A 20,366-nucleotide genomic window follows, 5' to 3' on the forward strand; every position below is an offset into this window, starting at 1 on the left:
ATCGCATGCTTCAATCAGAGAAATCATTGAAAAAGCGCCAACTTGCTTATCTGCCCAGCTGGAAAGGAACTAATTACGCCACCGAACAGGTACGCTTAAAAATACCAGGTCTAAACTAAGTTTTAACAGCGCATTTAGTCTTAATGACTGCCAAACAACTAAAAATTAACTTTTAAAAATGTGGAGTCTCATATTACTCCTTATTTTAATAGTTTTTGGTCATTTAAATTAATTTTTTTTTTTACTTTTCCCTTCTGTCTTTAATTCAATTATTTCCTTAGCTTTTTATTAAAAAAAATTAATGTTTATTTACATTGATGTCCAGAATATAACTTTAAATAGTAACTGCTTGCCTGCTTGAGCAATGCAGCCTGAATCTGTGGGCGTGACTTCTCTTCCTGACAGATTTTGTGGGCGTGTCTTCTCCTCACAGACATTTCCAGCCGCGCGGCAACTCATGCTGCGCAGAGGCTGGGTTGATAGCGCACATTTTGTTTAAACTTCAAATTCAAGCAATTCGACCCCACAGAGCCAGCAGTAAGTACTTTGGTGAGCATTGCCTCGCCGCTCTGTGCGATTTGTAGCCCAATGTTGCTACTCATTTCTTTTGGGCTTTTTTCTGGGCCACTTAATTTATTACCCCTCCCCGCTTCCCCCCCCCCTACCTGCACCCCAGGGCAGCTACAATGTGGAAAACCTGTTGTTTGCTGGCACTCCAGTCTTTCAGTGCTCCCAGCAACCAATGGGGTCAATTTATTAAAAATCTTCCCTTGATACAGCTATCGCAGTCCACTGAATTGTTACGCCATCTCAAAAAAAAATCAGTGCAGTTATGTAACTGACAATAGGAGCTACATGAGAGTGGAACAGTTTGACTTTCCCTCCAGTTTTCCTTCCCTCCCTGTGGGGAAATGCTGAGCCTTTAATATGCCAGTCCCCTAAGCAGAGAACCTTACTGTAAGAGGAATCGCAGCAATGAATGCTTGTACCTATCACTTTGTCATATGACACATTGATATACCAATACACTGTGCTGACAGAACATTTGTCTATCCTTTAAGGGAAATAAGTTTTATTTAATTCTTTTGTACTGAGTAGATGTTTTCCATTTCTACGGGGGGAGGGGATGGATTTCCTTTGCTATTTGTGGTAAAATTGTAGACTTATTTTTCTCTATTTACTACAAATAATGCAGAAGAAATCTTTCCTCCTGTAAGTCATGATGTACTTAAATGTTTTTTATACTGCTTTACTTCTCTCAGATTCTCTCAATTTGTGTAGTTTTACTCCAGATGTATGATCAACAATTAATATTAGCTTCTAACTAAATGTTTCTAAATATCTAATATAATTTGACATTGCTAAGATAGGTAAAACTGAAAGGAGATTCAGACTTTTTAAAATAAAATCTAACGCAAGAGAGGCTTTGACAATGTTGTTGTTTATTTGCAGGAGATCGAGATTTTTTTTTAGGAACAATGTCAGTTCTGCTAAGAATAACATCTGTTTTAGTTTTCATATTAAATTAGCAAACTATGGATAGTTTGCATAAATTAGATTGCCATTTGGTACTCAAGATTTTTATTTTGGCTGTATCTGTTACCATAAGGTGTGGAGAGATTTTCAGTTGGTGATGCAATAGAAATGCTCTTTCATTAGCCTTTAAATTTCCCCCATCTCTTTGGTATCATTAGTAAGGAGCTATGAACAGACAATACAGCAGCATTCGCAGTCCAGTATCCCCTGTAATGTGTTGAATTTGTCAGCTGCTTCCTGCGGTTCAGCTGGAATTCATTTCGCAGTGGGAAAGAATTTCAGCCATGTGTTTGATTTGGTGTTAAAGAAAAAGGGGGAGAAAAGTATTTTGTTTTAACAAAAAAAGATTGATTAGGTGTTCTGTTCATCAACTAATAAAATATCCACCACAGGATGTTAAATACATCAAAAAGGAATAGACTTGATGGCCCTAATGGCCTTTAGCTGTTCCTAAAAATTACGTTAAGCCCGTTGGGCAGAGTTATATGTTTCAACATATTTGGTAGTGCCTTGGGGAGGAGGTGGAATAATGAAATTAGAATGTGCCAGTACCTGCATTGGCAATACCTGGTACTGCCCACTGATGACTAAACCTACATATCCAGTAAGGATCTGGTCATCTGATGTTATTTATCAGTACACAGCAGAATTTTAGCTGTTCACTGAAATTTCTATGTTGGGTGCCTCATGGTCACTTGATGATCTGCATTTAGTACCAGAAAAGACACTGATCAGTACTATTCTCGATGGAGTTGCTTGTTGACTATTATGAAAGCTAATTTTAGACGGGTGAAATGGGGAGGGAAATTTCAGTGAACTTTAAATATCCTGCAACATTTTTTGAACTTAGCAAGATGAAGGGAGAAGGTCACTTGATACTGAAAATGCTAATATTTACACTTGTTTTTAGAATTTAGATTTTTAGTGGTAGATAGTTTAAATGTAACCTGACACATACTTTTAATTTTCTATTGAGCCACCTTTTTAGTTGAGAGAGTGGGCTGTGATGTCAGTGTTAATTTATAGGTTGGATCCAAACCTAGGAACATAATATAAAGTGTGTCCCTTTTCAAGTAGGGGAGGGAAATTAGGTGGCTGAACTGGAAACTGATCTAACTCATCACACACACCAACGTGGCTGGACTGCTAGTAGGATTGCCATCTGGCCAGTTTTTGAGTGGGCTGTCTGGAAATTTGTAAAATATAACTATCATCAAAAGCCAATTTAAAAAAAGTACAAGCAGATATTAATTTTGTTAAGGTTGTCAATGATGTTTCATCAACCGCAAAGACAACATCAGAACTAATTCAAAGTTGTTGGTCGCTCCATCATAATCTGCACCATGGGGCTGCTTGGAAGTTTAGCACTTGGCAAATAAAATTGAGAGCTCGTGGCTTGTTTAATTAATATGAAGGTTTTGCTCCTCATAAGAATTGTAGCTCACACGTTAGGAGAGCCGTTGTTACCTGCTTCTCAGCAGGATGCTGTGGTCGTCATGGAAACAGGCCAGTGCGCTACTGCAAAAGGTGTCACTACAACCACCATAGCAGCGAGATTGGTGCTGCAGCAGAGACTCATCTTTACCAGACTTCACCCCCTCCTATGAACACCAGAGAGTGTGGTGCAGAGGAACTAGTCTGTACTGTGGAATCAGTAGTCAGGTAATCAATAATAATAATCCTTAAAAATAGATCTTCCGGAAGATATAATGTAATGGTTGTTTTGTATACTGTGCCACATCTGTAACAATTAACCTTGGCTATATTATAATAGGCTTAACTCCTGTAGGAAATGCATTCCATGCACCATAATGAAACAGTTTTAAAGCTACAGTTTTGCTGTACAGTATCAGACTTTTGCCTTTTAACTTATTTGCATGAATATTGCATATTTTGTTTTGCTGTTTTCTGCATTTGTAACTCTTCTGAAGCAAAATGTAATATGTAAGCATCAAATTGTATGGAGTTGTTTACTCTGATATTACTTTAGATTATAAAGAATTCTGATCAATCCATAAAGCTAATTAATTCAAATCAGTCCCCAAATTGTTTATTCATTGTCGATGTTTATCTATGATACTTTTTATTTTCATAAGCATTCTTTAAAACTCATTGGTAATTGAAGACTCCATTGCAGCTAGCCAATTCTGATTTAAAGAGCTGAAAAACTGCGTTATTTTCTTACAGTTCTTAGAAATATGTATTTATTTCCTAGGCAGTCATAGCTCCTAAATTATTAAATTATTCCAGCAATATTTCAGAAACCTATTTCACACTTTTTGATTACATATATTTTAGATATTTTCTTTCTTTTAGCTTCTCTGTGAGAAAATGCCAGATGCCTGCTCTGTGCCTCCACTTGACTGGCCAGAATCAGAAACTTATTTTGTCGGAAACACCTAAAGAAATAACCCTCCTAGAGCTGGGAAAGTGGCCTTTAGACTCCATCATATATGTTGCCACAACTGATTTAAAGTTTGGTTGTAGAACTAAGGGAATGAATGAATGGGACAGTTGGGAGCAAAATATAGCTGTTGGACGGGCTTTTTTTTTTAAGATTTGGTGCTGATTCAGATTTTTTTTATTCTCAGAATGATAATTTTTTTAGCGGTTGCATTTTTGCTTGTTTTTGCTTTAGTTTGCTAAAGGAAGCTGAATATCACGCAGAGCAGAGGGAGTTTGAATTAAATCGAAGAAGACAAATGGGCTTGTCCTTGTCCCATCATTCATTGGACAATATGGAGTATGATAACAAAGATGATGATAAAAATGATCAACGCCTATTGAGTCAGTTTGGAATCTGGGTTTTGGTAAATAAATAAAATTATTTTAATGTGATGCTTATATGTGTATATATTGGAACAAACCTAGTGCATGGAAGATAATGAATGCTCCACCATTGGCGGCCGTTTCTTCAGCTGCCTTGGCCCTAAGCTCTAGAATTCCCTCTCTAAACCTCTTCGCCTTTCTACCTCTCCTCCGTTAAGATGCTCCCTAAAAACCCACATCTTTGACCAGCTTTTGGCCACCTGTCCTAATATCTCCTTATGTGGCTAGGTGTCAAATTTTGTTTGATAACGCTCCTGTGAAGCGCCTTGGGCCATTTTTCTACTTTAAAGGCGCTATATAAATGCAAGTTGTTGTTGTTGTTGTTGCTGCTGCAAGTGAATCGGAAGATAATAATGTTGTTTAGGCATTCAGATAATGCCACTGGTTATCTGAAGTGCCACAAGAGTTGCTTATGATCATCATCTCAATCCCAAGGTTATTTTCCTATTTTGAATGTTTGTCACTATTGTGTTGTGATCACTTGCACCATACTAATACCAGACATGGATTGTAATGCTGCTGATTTCATAGAAATTAGCTTATTATTGGCAACAAGACCACAGGAGAAAGGTGACTGTGCATTGGCTGCTAGCACTATTATACTGCAGCCACTGTGCAGCTGACTTGTTAAACTATTTTGTCTGTTCTTTGAGTAATTTCACTAACATTTGAGGACAGTGAGCAGAGGTTTCTGTACGCATTTGGGAATGCAGGTAGAGAACTCTGCTTTCCCTCCTCTCAGCAGTGTAAGCGAGTAAGATAGCCTCCCCTCCCCCCCCCTTACTGCATTGCTAAGCATTGTACAGCGTGGTATGTTGAGTCATTGTGTACCCCAGTATTTAAAAAAAAAATTCCTATATTCACCTAAAATATGTTGTTTACTATTGAAATGTTACTTAGGGGCAAATTATTGTCTTCGCTGTGTAGGCAGTAATCTAGTGGAAATCAGTGGAATAAATATTCGGCAAGTTCTACAGCAGGTGGGCGATCAGCTCTGCCAGATTACCACCCGTGCGTCGAAGACAAAAATTTGCCCCAATATCGAGAGGAGATTTGATAGAGGTATTCAAAATCATGACTGGTCTAGACAGAGTAGATAGAGAGAGAAACTATTCCCTTTGGCGGAAGGGTCAAGAACCAGAGGGCATAGATTTAAGGTGATTGGCAAAAGAACCAAAGGAGACATGAGGAAAAACTTGTTTACACAGCGAGTGGTTAGGATCGAGGGAGTGGTGGAGGCAGATTCAATCATGGCCTTTAAAAGGGAACTGGATAAGTACTTGAAATTAAAAAAATGTGCAGGGCTACGGGGATAGGGCGGGGCAGTGGGACTAGCTGGATTGCTTATACATAGATCCGGTGCAGACTTGATGGGCCGAATGGCCTCCTTCCATGCTGTAACCATCTTTGATTCTATGAATAAATATCATGAGTTATTCATGCAATACTTCTGTGTATGCTTCTTCTACTCTGCAGGTCAGTCTTTGCACTCCAAGTGAAAACACACCTACAGAAAGTTTAGCCAGATTGGTCAGCATGATGTTTCAGTGGTTTCATTCCACTGCGTACATGCTCGATGATGAAGTGGGGAGTCTGGTGGAAAAGCTCAAGCCTCAGTTTGTCACCAAATGGTTGAAGACTGTTTGTGATGTTCGATTTGATGTAATGGTCATGTGTCTTCTTCCCAAACCTATGGAGTTTGCAAGAGTAAGTATTTTTTTAAATGTGGAAAATTGCCCAGGTATGTCCCGTCTACAAAAGCAGGACAAATCCACCTCGGCCACTAACCGCACCACAACTGTCCCTCCATCATGTCAGAAGTGGGGTTGTACGTTGATGATTGTACAGTGTTCAGCTCCATTCGCAATTGCTCAGATAATGAAGTAGTCCGTGCCCACAAGCAGCAAGACCTGGATAACATCCAGGCTTGGGCTGATAAGTGACATGTAATATTCGTGCCACGTAAGTGTCAGGCAATGACTATCTCCAACAAGAGAGAACATAACCAACCCCTCTTGATATTCAATGGCATTACCATCGCTGAGTCTCCCACCATCAACATCCTGGGGATCACCTTTGACGAGAAACTGAACTCGACCAACCACTTAAATGCCATGGTGACTAAAGCAGGTCAGAGGCTGTGTATTCTGTGGCGAGTGGCTCACCCCTTGACTCCACACAGCCCCTCTACCGCCTATAAGGCAAAAGTCAGGAGTGTAATGGAATACTCTTCACTTGCGTGGATGAGTGCAGCTCCAACAACACTCAAGAAGCTCAACACCATCCAGGACAAAGCAGTCCGCTTGATTGTCACCGTATCCACTGGCTTGAACATCCATTCCCTCCACCATCACCGTACCATGGCTGCAGTGTGTACTATTTACAGGATGCGCAGCGGCAATTCACCATGGCTTCTTCAGCGGCACCTCCCAAACACGCAATCTCCACCACCTAGAAGGACAAGGGCTGCAGGTGCATGGGAACACCCACCACCTCCAAGTTCTCCTCAAAGTCTCACACCATCCTTACCTGGACATACATCGCTGTTCCTTCATTGTCGCTGGGTCAAAATCCTGGAACTCCCTGCCTAACAGCATTGTGGGTGCACCTTCACCACACGGACTGCAGTGGTTCAAAAAGAAGGCTCACCACCTCCTTCACAAGGACAACTAGGGATGGGCAATAAATGCTGGTCTTGTCTGAAACGCCGACATCCCAAGAATTAATATTGAAAAAACAAATGATTAACCTGTAATACTATACATTTTAAAGGAGTAAAGTAACATTTTTCTGAGTTTGAAATCAGTTTATGTTTATTAGATCTTATGAAATAAAATGTAATGCTAAGGTTATATTTAATTTTGGTTTACTAAGCATGCTACACCTGAGAGTGGCAGTAGATAGGCTCATGCTAAGCATATACAGGTTAAGTGTAATATAACTGATGCATTACATCATTCCTCCATTGCATGTGGACTTTGAAAAGGCCTTTGATAAAGTACCACACAATAGACTTGTTAGCAAAATTAAAGTCCATGGGATTAAAGTGGCAGCGTGGAAATATAATTGGCTAAGGGACAGAAAGCAGAGAGCAGTGGTGAATGTTTGTTTTACTGGAGGGAAGAATACAGTGGTGTCCCCCAGGGGTCGGTGATAGGACCACTGCTCTTTTTGATATATATTAATGACCTGGACTTGGGTGTACAGGGTATAATTTCAAAGTTTGCAGATGACACGAAACTTGGAAATGTAGTAAACAATGTGGAGGATAGTAATAGATTTCAGGAGGACATAGACAGACTGGTGAAATGGGCAGAAATGAAATTTAATGCAGAGATGTGTGAAGTGATACATTTTGGTAGGAAGAATGAGGAGAGGCAATATAAACTAAATGGTACAATTTTAAAGGGAGTGCAGGAACAGAGAGACCAGGGGGTGTATGTACACAAATCTTTGAAGGTGGTAAGGCAAGTTGAGAAGGCTGTTAAAAAAGCATATGGAATCCTGGGCTTTATTAATAGAGGCATAGAGTACAAAAGCAAGGAAGTTATGCCAACCCTTTATAAAACACTGGTTAGCCGTCAGCTGGAGTATTGTGTTCAATTCTGGGCTTTAGGAAGGATGTCAAGGCCTTAGAGAAGGTGCAGAGGAGATTTACTAGAATGGTACCAGGGAGGAGGGACTTCAGTTATGTGGAGAGACTGGAGAAGCTGGGGTTGTTCTCCTTAGAGTAGAGAAGGTTATGAGGAGATTTGATAAACCATAAGCGGTTTCGATAGACTAAATAAAGAGAAACTGTTTCCAGTGATAGAAGGGTCAGTAACCAGAGGACACCGATTTAATTGATTTGGTGATTGGCAAAAGAACCAGAGGTGACATGAGGAAACATTTTTTAACGCAGCAAGTTGTTATGATCTGGAATGCACTAGCTGTAAGGATAGTGGAAGCAGATTTAATAATAACTTTCAAAAGGGAATTGGATAAATACTTGAAAGAAAAAAAATTACAGGGCTATGGGATAACAGCAGGTGAGTGGGACAAACTGGATAGCTCTTTCAAAGAGCTGGCACAGGCACAATGGGCCGAATGGCCTCCATCTGTGTTATATCATACAATGAAACTATGAAACTCCATTATTAGAAGTGCATCATCCTCAGTATAGTGTGTTATTGCCACTCTCTGTAATATTATGACCACTTTGAGCAAGACAGTTGATTTATTAAAATAAAATAGAAATGATTGAAAATGTACAGCACATGAGAGAGAAAAATAGATTAATATTTTGGCTGTAATTGTCCATCAGTTAGTGTCAAGATTAAAAGTAGGTTTGTGTTGTATGTGCAATGAGAATTGTATTGAAGATGTCCAAAATTATTTCATATATGACATTGTAAAATAGAAGCCTTAATGGTCATCAAAGACTGTGAGATAGATGCCTTCAATTTGTTATTTGTGCTTGAGCCCACATCCCAGAAGTGAAAAGATTATATTCTGATTCATCAAAACTTATTCCAAAAAATTAATTTGGACGTGGTTAAATATGTAAAATGCAGAATACTTTAATATGTTCAGCATCCAGGATTTGTGAACAAAAGAACTTGCTGCTGATCTCCCACGTCCTCAAACTGACCCGGCCTTGCTGCCCCGGCTCCTCTGCTGCCAGCCAGGGCCAAAACCTGACAGCCAACCAAACATTCAGGCCCTGGACTCTGACTGCCAGCCAGTCAGCCAGTCATCCAAGCCCCAGATCCTCAACCAGCTATCTAGTCTCTGGACTCTGACTGCAAAATGCACATTATTCCTGTTGTTATCATGGACTGTACTTAAATTCTTTAATCTACTGAGGGAAATTCTGCAAATTCTTAAAAACTAATTGAGCAACGTCCCAGAATATCTTCGGCAAATTCTTAAAAACTAATTGAGCAACATCCCGGAATATCTTATCAATCTTACAACCTTCATGATTCGAGACTGGTTGTTTGCTTTCCACAGATGAGATTTGCATGGTCCTAGCAACACAGAGAAAGCCTTAATCAAACTATAGTGGAGAAACATGACTGCATATAGGTCTTGGAAGAAGCACACACAGTAGCTAGCAAATAGCTGCTTCATATTATTTACTAATTCTATTATGAATTACTTTGATAGCAGATTTGAAGCATACATCTTTTCTCTACTACCAACCGTCTCCTTAATCCCCTCTTCCCTGCCCCCACCACTGTCACCTCTAACAACAAGTGTGAGGAGCTCATGGACTTCTTTGGCACTAAGGTTGAGACCATCCATTCATTTCCATTTCCTCCCGCCCCCTTTGCCTCATCATTGGCGGCCGTGCCATCAGCCATCTAGGCCCTAGGCTGTGGCATCTGTCATCTGTCAACCTTCCTCTCTTCCTTTAAGACCCTCCTTAAAACCCTCCGCTTTGACAAAGCTTTTAGTCGTCCCTCCTAATATCTCTTTCTTTGGCTCTGTGTCAATTTTTGTCTGATTACACTTTTGTGAAGGACCTTTTGGATGTTTTTTCTGTGTGAAAGGTGCTATTTAAAAGCAAGTTGTTGTTATTATTGTACTGATGCGATGTGTTTTTTCCAGGTTGGTGGCTACTGGGACAAGTGCTGCAGTACTGTGACACAGCTAAAAGAAGGCTTGAATCGAATCCTGTGCCTCATTCCATACAATGTTATAAATCAGGCGGTGTGGGAATGCATTATGCCTGAATGGTTGGAATCCATCCGAACTGAGGTGCCGGATAACCAACTGAAAGAATTTAAGGAGGTTTTAAGGTTTGTGCAAAGTTGGTCGTCCAATTGCTTCCGTTCTGTTTCTTTTTTAAAAAAGTATTAGGTTTGAGATAGTGGGCTCGATTTTCACCCCCCCCCCCCCCCGAGCGGGTGCGTTTGTGGCGGGCGGGGGGGCTGCGAAAATAGGGGATTCCGGAGCCCGGCTCCAACCCGCCCACTTCTGGGTTCCCCAGTGACGCGCTGACGTGCGCGCGCAGCCCCCGCATGTGGGACTCCCGCAGGCAATTAAAGCCGGCGGGGTGCCACTTAAAGTAATTATTTAGGTATTTCAGGTCGTTTAGAGACCTGATTAACATGATATTTTAGGAGGGGTGGGATTTTGCAAACAACTGGGACTGTTTCCCGTACTGGGGGAAACACTCCCAGTTCAAATGGACGTGTTGCAGCCATCAGCTTGTGGCAGCTGCAAAGGTCCATTTGACAGGTAGGGGTGGGGGGAGACCCTCACTCATTGCAGGAGGCCACTCTGTCACTTTGGACAAGGTTTGGCCTCCACCACCCTTCTCCGAACAATAAAATTCACCAACTTGCACACTTACCTCGGTGTCCAGACACATTTATCTACCTTAAGGACCCCCTCAAATGTACATCTACCGGATGGGGGCCACTGTAACTGCAGTCATGACCTCCTCGGAGGACGAACAGCATCACCAGCCTCGCCAGCCACGCTGTCCACCTCTGACACGTGGAGTCCCACAACACAGTGCTGTGACACATCCACCTGCACAGCAGGAGGGAGGGCAACGGCAGAGAGAGATGTGTCGCAGAGGGCACTACCCTCGCCACAGGGTCTACAGACCGAGGCTCAGCTTCCTGGACCTCTCTGAGCAGCCTCCTTCATGCCGAGCTGCTCCCGGCTGGCCCGAGCACCATGTTCTTACCTGTTGCTGTCAAAGTCACCACTGCCCTCAACAACTTCTCCTCCGCCTCCTTCCAGGGTGCCACCGAGGACATCGCCGACGTCTCTCAATCGTCTGCACAAAAGAGCCCTGCAAATACACCTACACCCACTCTGCAGTGACATAATGGGTGGCATCAGTTGTGGGTCTTCATTGTGATCCTCAGGAAAGGGCATTATTGCACAAACCAGACAAGATTCGCAAAGACGTGGCAGTAGTGGTGACAATATAATACGTTATGTGAGTTGATCAGAAATCAAATATAAGTAAAAACCATGACAAACCCTCAAACACCCTTGTGCATCCCCTTCATGCTCACGACACGTTTGCCTTACACTTCCTATTGCACACATGTGATGCATGCCCTGTGGCTGCAGCACAGGTAGTGGCAGGTTGAGTGAGGCTGACTGTGAAAGAGATGCATGAGAGGGTGAGTATGAGATAGAGCCATGAGATTGTATGAGGATTGGGTTGAGTGGTGGTGGCGGGATGAGTACTGGCGAGGTGAGTAAGTGCAGGTACGATGAGGATGAGATTTGAGTGGGTGTGAGGAGTGATGTGACAGAGTAGTGTTGGCAGTGCAGAAGGAGATGTGGGGTGGGGGCGGTGATGTGGCAGATGGAGTGTAGGGGAATGAGTAAGTGTACTCACTTCGGCTGACCTACTTAGGTCATTGGAGTGCCTCCTGCACTGTATGCAGGTGGGCGATATGTTGGTGGTGCAGGTGACCTCCTCTGCCACCTCGAGCCAGGCCTTCTTGGTGGCAGAGGCAGGCCGCTTCCTGCCGCCTGCCGGGGGGGAAGATCTCTGTCCTCCCCCTCCTCCTCACCCCATCCAATAATACCTGGAGTGAGGCATCATTAAACCTGGGAGCAGCCTTCCCCCTGGGCTGCTCCATGCTGTAATTTTTCCTATTTTCTGCAGCATCAATCAGTGGAGGACTGTCCCTTTAAATAGGGCTCCTCCAGCTGACAGCCTATGCTGCGCATGCGCAGTCCGCCTGCTGCGCAGCTTACCAGCGCGAAACCCGGAAGCACAGGTAAGTGGCTGCAATTAGGCTGCGATTCCATGCGGAGCACCCCGATTTCACTGGGCGCATTACCCACGCGCCCAGTCGACCCCCCACTGCGAACCTGCCGCCCTCCTAATATTGGGCCCAGTAACTTTTATAACATGCATGTGGGGATAAAACTAATGGGATAAATTTACAACTATTTTCATGGAAATAACAAGATACCTGAAGAATTTTTCCAATCCCCCTCCCATTTAATTATGTTTACTTCAAATTTATTGGTAGTCTTTCTTTATTAAACAAATAAAACTCTTTGCAATTTTCAACACAGAAGATTAGAATAAATAGCACGTTCTGTGATTCCGTTCTCCCAGTTGGGAGTCATACTTGAAGGGAGTGTGGATCAGAGAATTGGTGCTGCAGTGTTGACGCCTATTTCAGATTGTGATAACACTGAATTTACCCTTAAATTCTTCCTACAGAGATTAATTAATCTGCATACTAGTCTGTTAATAAACCAACTGCAGCACTCCTGAAATGGTTTTGTAAAATTCTTTCAAAAATTATTGAACTGGCAAAGGGTAACCCACAATGCTGACAACTCCATGCCACTTGATCAGCACTCCTTTCACAATTTATCCATCCATTCAATGCTCAGTAAGAAAATAAAAAGAAAGATTTGCATTTATATAGTGCCTTTCACAACCTCAGGATGTCCCAAATTCCTTCACAACCAATGAAGTACTTTTGAACCGTAGTTACTGTTGAAAGGCATAGTGGTCTTAATGGGGGACTTTAACCTTCACATGGATTGGGAAAAGCAGACTAGCAACTGTCAGAAAGGTAATGAATTTCTTGACTGTGTCCGGGATAGTTTTCTACAGCAGTATGTCCTAGAGGCAACAAGGGGGCAAGCCATACTAGATTTAGTAATGAGTAATGAACCAGATTTAGTTAACGGCTTAACTGTGCGTGAACATCTATCCAATAGTGATCATAACATGATCGAGTTCAAGGTAGTGTTTGAAAGGGAAAAAAGTGAATCAGCTACTAAGGTTCTAGACTTGGGCAAGGCCGACTTCAATGGGATAAGACAGAGACTGTCCACAGTAAACTGGGCAAATCTGTTAATGGGTAAAACGACTGATGATCAGTGGGAAATGTTTAATGAAACATTTCACGTGATACAGAATTGGTTTATACCCCTGAGGGGCAAGAACTCTACTTGCCAAAAAAAACAGCCATGGACAACGAAAGAGGTAAGGGACAGTATAAGACATAAGGAAAGGGCATACAAAAAGGCAAAAAATGGCACAGATCCTGGCGGATGGGAAAGATACAAAGATCAACAAAGGGTCACAAAACAGATAGTAAGAGCTACAGAAAGAGAGTATGAAAAGAAACTTGCAAGGGATATCAAAACCAATACGAAGAACTTCTATAGTTATATTAGGAAAAAGAGGGTGGTCAGGAGCAGTGTTGGCCCCTTGAAAACTGAAAGTGGGGATATTGTCATTGACAATGGGGAAATGGCGGACATGTTGAACAATTACTTTGCATCAGTATTTACAGTAGAAAAAGAGGATAGCATGCCGGAAATCCCAAGAAAACTTGTATTGAATCGGGGACAGGGACTCAATAAAATTAACATAAGTAAAACAACAGTAATGAAGAAAATAATAGCACGAGAGTGACAAATACCCAGGAATAGATGGTTTCCATCCCAGGATATTAAAGGAAGTAGGTGAGCACATTGCGGATGCCCTAACTATAATCTTTCAAAGTTCTCTAGATTCAGGAACTGTCCCTCTAGATTGGAAAATTGCACATGTCACTCCGCTTTTTAAGAAAGGAGAGAGGGAAACCAGGGAATTATAGACCAGTTAGCCTAACATCTGTTGTGGGGAAAATGCTGGAGTCTATAATTAAGGATAGGGTGACTGAACACCTTCAAGAATTTTCAGTTAACCAGAGAGAGCCAGCATGGATTTGTGAAAGGTAGGTCGTGCCTGACAAACCTGATTGAATTTTTTGAAGAGGTGACTAAAGTAGTGGAAAGGGGAATGTCAATGGATGTTATTTATATGGACTTCCAGACGGCATTTGATAAGGTCCCACATAAGAGACTGTTAGCTAAGATAGAAGCCCGTGGAATCGAGGGAAAAGTACGGACTTGGTTAGGAAGTTGGCTGAGCGAAAGGCGACAGAGAGTCGGGATAATGGGTAGGTGCACACATTGGCAGGATGTGACTAGAGGAGTCCTGCAGGGATCTGTCTTGGGGCCTCAATTATTCACAATATTTATTAACGACTTAGATGAAGGCACAGAAAGTCTCATATCTAAGTTTGCCGATGACACAAAGATTGGTGGTATTGTGAGCAGTGTAGATGAAAACATAAAATTACAAAGCGATATTGGTAGATTAGGTGAATGGGCAAAACTGTGGCAAATGGAATTCAATGTAGACATATGTGAGGTCATCCACTTTGGATCAAAAAAGGGTACTTTCTAAATGGTAAAAAGTTAAAAACAGTGGATGTCCAAAGGGACTTAGGGGTTCAGGTACATAGATCATTGAAGTGTCATGAACAGGTTCAGAAAATAATCAAGAAGGCTAATGGAATGCTGGCCTTTATATCTAAAGGACTAGAGTACAAGGGGGCAGAAGTTATGCTGCAGCTATACAAAACCCTGGTTGGACCGCACCTGGAGCACTGTGAGCAGTTCTGGGCACTGCACCTTCGGAAGGACATATTGGCCTTGGAGGGAGTGCAGCGTAGGTTTACTAGAATGATACCCGGACTTCAAGGGTTAAGTTACGAGGAGAGATTACACGAATTGGGGTTGTATTCTCTAGAGTTTCGAAGGTTCAGGGATGATCTGATCGAAGTTTATAAGATATTAAGGGGAACAGATAGGGTGGATAGAGAGAAACTATTTCCGCTGGTTGGGGATTCTAGTAGTAGGGGGCACAGTCTAAAAATTAGAGCCAGACCTTTCAGGAGCGAGATTAGAAAACATTTCTACACACAAAGGGTGGTAGAAGTTTGGAACTCTCTTCTGCAAACGACAATTAAAAAAAAATTTTTTTTTATTCGTTCACGGGATGTGGGCGTCGCTGGCAAGGCCGGCATTTATTGCCCATCCCTAATTGCCCTCGAGAAGGTGGTGGTGAGCCGCCTTCTTGAACCGCTGCAGTCCGTGTGGTGACGGTTCTCCCACAGTGCTGTTAGGAAGGGAGTTCCAGGATTTTGACCCAGATACAATGAAGGAACGGCGATATATTTCCAAGTCGGGATGGTGTGTGACTTGGAGGGGAACGTGCAGGTGGTGTTGTTCCCATGTGCCTGCTGCCCTTGTCCTTCTAGGTGGTAGAGGTCGCGGGTTTGGGAGGTGCTGTCGAAGAAGCCTTGGCGAGTTGCTGCAGTGCATCCTGTGGATGGTGCACACTGCAGCCACAGTGCGCCGGTGGTGAAGGGAGTGAATGTTTAGGGTGGTGGATGGGGTGCCAATCAAGCGGGCTGCTTTATCTTGGATGGTGTCGAGCTTCTTGAGTGTTGTTGGAGCTGCACTCATCCAGGCAAGTGGAGAGTATTCCATCACACTCCTGACTTGTGCCTTGTAGATGGTGGAAAGGCTTTGGGGAGTCAGGAGGTGAGTCACTCGCCGCAGAATACCCAGCCTCTGACCTGCTCTCGTAGCCACAGTATTTATATGGCTGGTCCAGTTAAGTTTCTGGTCAATGGTGACCCCCAGGATGTTGATGGTGGGGGATTCGGCGATGGTAATGCCGTTGAATGTGAAGGGGAGGTGGTTAGACTCTCTCTTGTTGGAGATGGTCATTGCCTGGCACTTATCTGGCGCGAATGTTACTTGCCACTTATGAGCCCAAGCCTGGATGTTGTCCAGGTCTTGCTGCATGCAGGCTCGGACTGCTTCATTATCTGAGGGGTTGCGAATGGAACTGAACACTGTGCAGTCATCAGCGAACATCCCCATTTCTGACCTTATGATGGAGGGAAGGTCATTGATGAAGCAGCTGAAGATGGTTGGGCCTAGGACACTGCCCTGAGGAACTCCTGCAGCAATGCCCTGGGGCTGAGATGATTGGCCTTCAACAACCACTACCATCTTCCTTTGTGCTAGGTATGACTCCAGCCACTGGAGAGTTTTCCCCCTGATTCCCATTGACTTCAATTTTACTAGGGCTCCTTGGTGCCACACTCGGTCAAATGCTGCCTTGATGTCAAGGGCAGTCACTCTCACCTCACCTCTGGAATTCAGCTCTTTTGTCCATGTTTGGACCAAGGCTGTAATGAGGTCTGGAGCCGAGTGGTCCTGGCGGAACCCAAACTGAGCATCGGTGAGCAGGTTATTGGTGAGTAAGTGCCGCTTGATAGCACTGTCGACGACACCTTCCATCACTTTGCTGATGATTGAGAGTAGACTGATGGGGCGGTAATTGGCCGGATTGGATTTGTCCTGCTTTTTGTGGACAGGACATACCTGGGCAATTTTCCACATTGTCGGGTGGATGCCAGTGTTGTAGCTGTACTGGAACAGCTTGGCTAGAGGCGCAGCTAGTTCTGGAGCACAAGTCTTCAGCACTACAGCTGGGATGTTATCGGGGCCCATAGCCTTTGCTGTATCCAGTGCACTCAGCCGTTTCTTGATATCACGTGGAGTGAATCGAATTGGCCGAAGACTGGCTTCCGTGATGGTGGGGATATCGGGAGGAGGCTGAGATGGATTATCCACTCGGCACTTCTGGCTGAAGATGGTTGCAAACGCTTCAGCCTTGTCTTTTGCACTCACGTGCTGGACTCCGCCATCATTGAGAATGGGGATGTTTGCAGAGCCTCCTCCTCCCGTTAGTTGTTTAATTGTCCACCACCATTCACGACTGGATGTGGCAGGACTGCAGAGCTTTGATCTGATCCGTTGGTTGTGGAATCGCTTAGCTCTGTCTATAGCATGTTGCTTTCGCTGTTTAGCATGCATGTAGTCCTGAGTTGTAGCTTCACCAGGTTGGCACCTCATTTTTAGGTACGCCGGGTGCTGCTTCTGGCATGCTCTTCTACACTCTCATTGAACCAGGGTTGATCCCCTGGCTTGTTGGTAATGGTAGAGTGAGGAATATGCCGGGCCATGAGGTTACAGATTGTGGTGGAATACAATTCTGCTGCTGCTGATGGCCCACAGCGCCTCATGGATGCCCAGTTTTGAGCTGCTAGATCTGTTCTGAATCTATCCCATTTAGCACGGTGGTAGTGCCACACAACACGTTGGATGGTGTCCTCAGTGCGAAGACGGGATTTCATCTCCACGAGGACTGTGCGGTGGTCACTCCTACCAATACTGTCATGGACAGATGCATTTGCGACAGGGAGATTGGTGAGGACGAGGTCAAGTAAGTTTTTCCCTCGTGTTGGTTCGCTCACCACCTGCCGCAGGCCCAGTCTAGCAGCTATGTCCTTCAGGACTTGGCCAGCTCGGTCAGTAGTGGTGCTACCGAGCCACTCTTGGTGATGGACATTGAAGTCCCCCACCCAGAGTACATTTTGTGCCCTTGCTACCCTCAGTGCTTCCTCCAAGTGGTGTTCAACATGGAGGAGGACGGTAGGTGGTAATCAGCAGGAGGTTTCCTTGCCCATGTTTGACCTGATGCCATGAGATTTCATGGGGTCCAGAGTCAATGTTGAGGACTCCCAGGGCCACTCCCTCCTGACTGTATATCACTGTACCGCCACCTCTGGTGGGTCTGTCCTGCCGGTGGGACAGGACATACCCAGGGATGGTGATGGAAGAGTCTGGGACGTTGGCTGAAAGATATGATTCTGTGAGTATGGCTATGTCAGGCTGTTGCTTGACTCGTCTGTGGGACAGCTCTCCCAATTTTGGCACAAGTCCCCAGATGTTCGTAAGGAGGACCTTGCAGGGTCGACTGGGCTTGGTGTTTTGCCGTTGTCGTGTCCGGTGCCTAGTGGTCCGATGCCGGGTGGTCTGTCCGGTTTTATTCTTATTATGACTTTTCGTAGCGAGATTTTACAACTGAGTGGCTTGCTAGGCCATTTCAGAGGGCAATTAAGAATCAACCACATTGCTGTGGGTCTGGAGTCACATATAGGCCAGACCGGGTAAGGGCGGCAGGCTTCCTTCCCTAAAGGACATTAGTGAACCAGATGGGTTTTTACGACAATCCGGTAGTTTCATGGCCATCATTACTGATACTTGCATTTTAATTCCAGATTTTTTAAAATTTAATTAATTGAATTTAAATTCGCCAGCTGCCATGGCGGGATTTGAACTCATGACTCTGGATTTAGTCCAGGCCTCTGGATTACTAGCCCAGTAACATAACCACTATGCTACCGTACCTCCCTGATACTAGCTCAATTGCTAAATTTAAATGTGAGATAGATAGCTTTTTGGCAACCAAAGGTATTAAGGGATATGGGCCAAAGGCAGGTCCATGGAGTTAGATCACAGATCAGCCATGATCTTATCAAATGGCGGAGCAGGCACGAGGGGCTGAATGGCCTACTCCTGTTCCTATGTAATGCAGGAAACGCGGCAGCCAATTTGTGCACAGCAAGGTCCCACAAACAGCAATGAGATAATGACCATATAATCCTTATTTTAATGATGTTAGTTGAGGGATAAATATTGGCCACGACACCAGAGAGCATTCCCCTGCTCTTCAGGTATTGAGCTTGTCCATTACTAATTTGCTTGGAAAATATGTTTGGTTTTATTAGCTGTAGATTCATTGGCTACCCTGCTTCAGTCGGCTCATTTACTTACAAAAAAATGATGCCTCATCCCAATTCCCTGACAAACTGCACTGATTGAATTTTGCTCTGTTCACAGCAAGCCAAGAGTATAACTCATTTGGTACCAGGTTAGGAAATTCATTGTGGGCTCCAAACATCATCCAGGAGTGATAATATGGTCAATCTCCTGTCTGCCTGGTAAATTCACTTGCTTACCATTGACAACACCTGAGTGCATTGAGCTTTCAACATTATTGGTCTACTTGGAGTTGTGGAAGTTAATAAACATAATCTGGGGAAGACTTCAAGGAGCAAGTGCTTTATAATGAACACATCCTTTTGCTACAGGCACTTTCTCCTTTAATATTCATAATAACATTTAAAAATTATAAAATTGATATGTGATAGTATTCTATTAATGATGTGCCTAATTATATTTTATTAGTATTTCTGTTATCATTCTGATTTGAAGATAATATTAACATTAATTTATTTTCAGCAAAATGTTTGATATTGAGCTTTGCCCATTGCCATTTTCCTTGGAAGAGATGTTTGGTTTTATTAGCTGCAGATTCACTGGCTACCCTGCTTCAGTACAGGAACAAGCTTTACTTTGGCTTCATGTAAGTGTATATCCTTATAAATGAGGTTTAATTTCAAAACTTAGTATCAATATCACATCTATATTTTTATTGTTTTTGAATAGTTCCTGAGATGTACACTGTCGCAACTCTGTGCTTCTGTTGTAACTGCTACAGACAACATCAGTCATTCAGTGTTGCCATAAGAACATAAGAAATAGGAGCAGTAGTGGGCCATACAGTTCCTTGAGCCTGCTCCGCCGTTGAATAAGATCATGGCTGATCTTCGACCTCAACTCTACTTTGCCGCCTGATCCCCATACCCCTTGATTTCCCTGGAGTCCAAAAATCTATTGATCTCAGTCTTTAATATACTTAATGACTCAGCATCCACAGCCCCCTGGGGTAGGGAATTCCAAAGATTCATAACCCTCTGAGTCTTAAATGGCTGAACCTTTATCCTGAGACTCTGCCCCCTAGTTCTAGACTCTCCATCCAGAGGAAACAACCTCTTGTCATCTACCCTGTCAAACCCCTTTAGAATCTTAAATGTTTCAATGAGATCACTGCTCATTCCTCTAAACTCCAGAAAGTACAGGCCCATTCTCCTCAAACTCTTCTCATAGGACAACCCTCTCATCCCGGAAATCAATCTAGTGAACCTTTGTTGCACCTCCTCTGAGGCAAGTATATCCTTCCTTAGATAAGGAGATCAAAACTATACACAGTACTCAAGGTGAGGTCTCACCAAAGCTCTGTACAACTGTAGTAAGACTTCCTTACTCTTGTACTCCAAACCCCTTGTAATGAAGGTCAACATGCCATTTGCCTTCCTAATTGCTTTCTGTACCTATATGCTAGCGTTTTGTGTTTCTTGTACGAGGACACCCAAATCTCTCTGTGCACCAACATTTAATAGTTTCTCACCACTTAA

General features: G+C 43.3%; 1 protein-coding gene across 1 annotated transcript in view; it reads left to right on the forward strand.

Moving 5' to 3' along the window:
- Nucleotides 1–20,366, forward strand: part of LOC137326650 (protein unc-79 homolog) — a 180,337-nt gene that overhangs the window by 52,797 nt on the left and 107,174 nt on the right. Inside the window, exons 12-16 of the mRNA XM_067991943.1 lie at nt 2,969–3,198; nt 4,175–4,346; nt 5,842–6,072; nt 9,958–10,148; nt 19,351–19,474. Coding sequence (XP_067848044.1) covers nt 2,969–3,198; nt 4,175–4,346; nt 5,842–6,072; nt 9,958–10,148; nt 19,351–19,474 — 948 coding nt within the window. The remainder of the gene's footprint in view (nt 1–2,968; nt 3,199–4,174; nt 4,347–5,841; nt 6,073–9,957; nt 10,149–19,350; nt 19,475–20,366) is intronic.

This window comes from Heptranchias perlo, chromosome 10, assembly GCF_035084215.1.
Source record: "Heptranchias perlo isolate sHepPer1 chromosome 10, sHepPer1.hap1, whole genome shotgun sequence".
In the NCBI taxonomy this organism is placed as follows: domain Eukaryota; kingdom Metazoa; phylum Chordata; class Chondrichthyes; order Hexanchiformes; family Hexanchidae; genus Heptranchias; species Heptranchias perlo.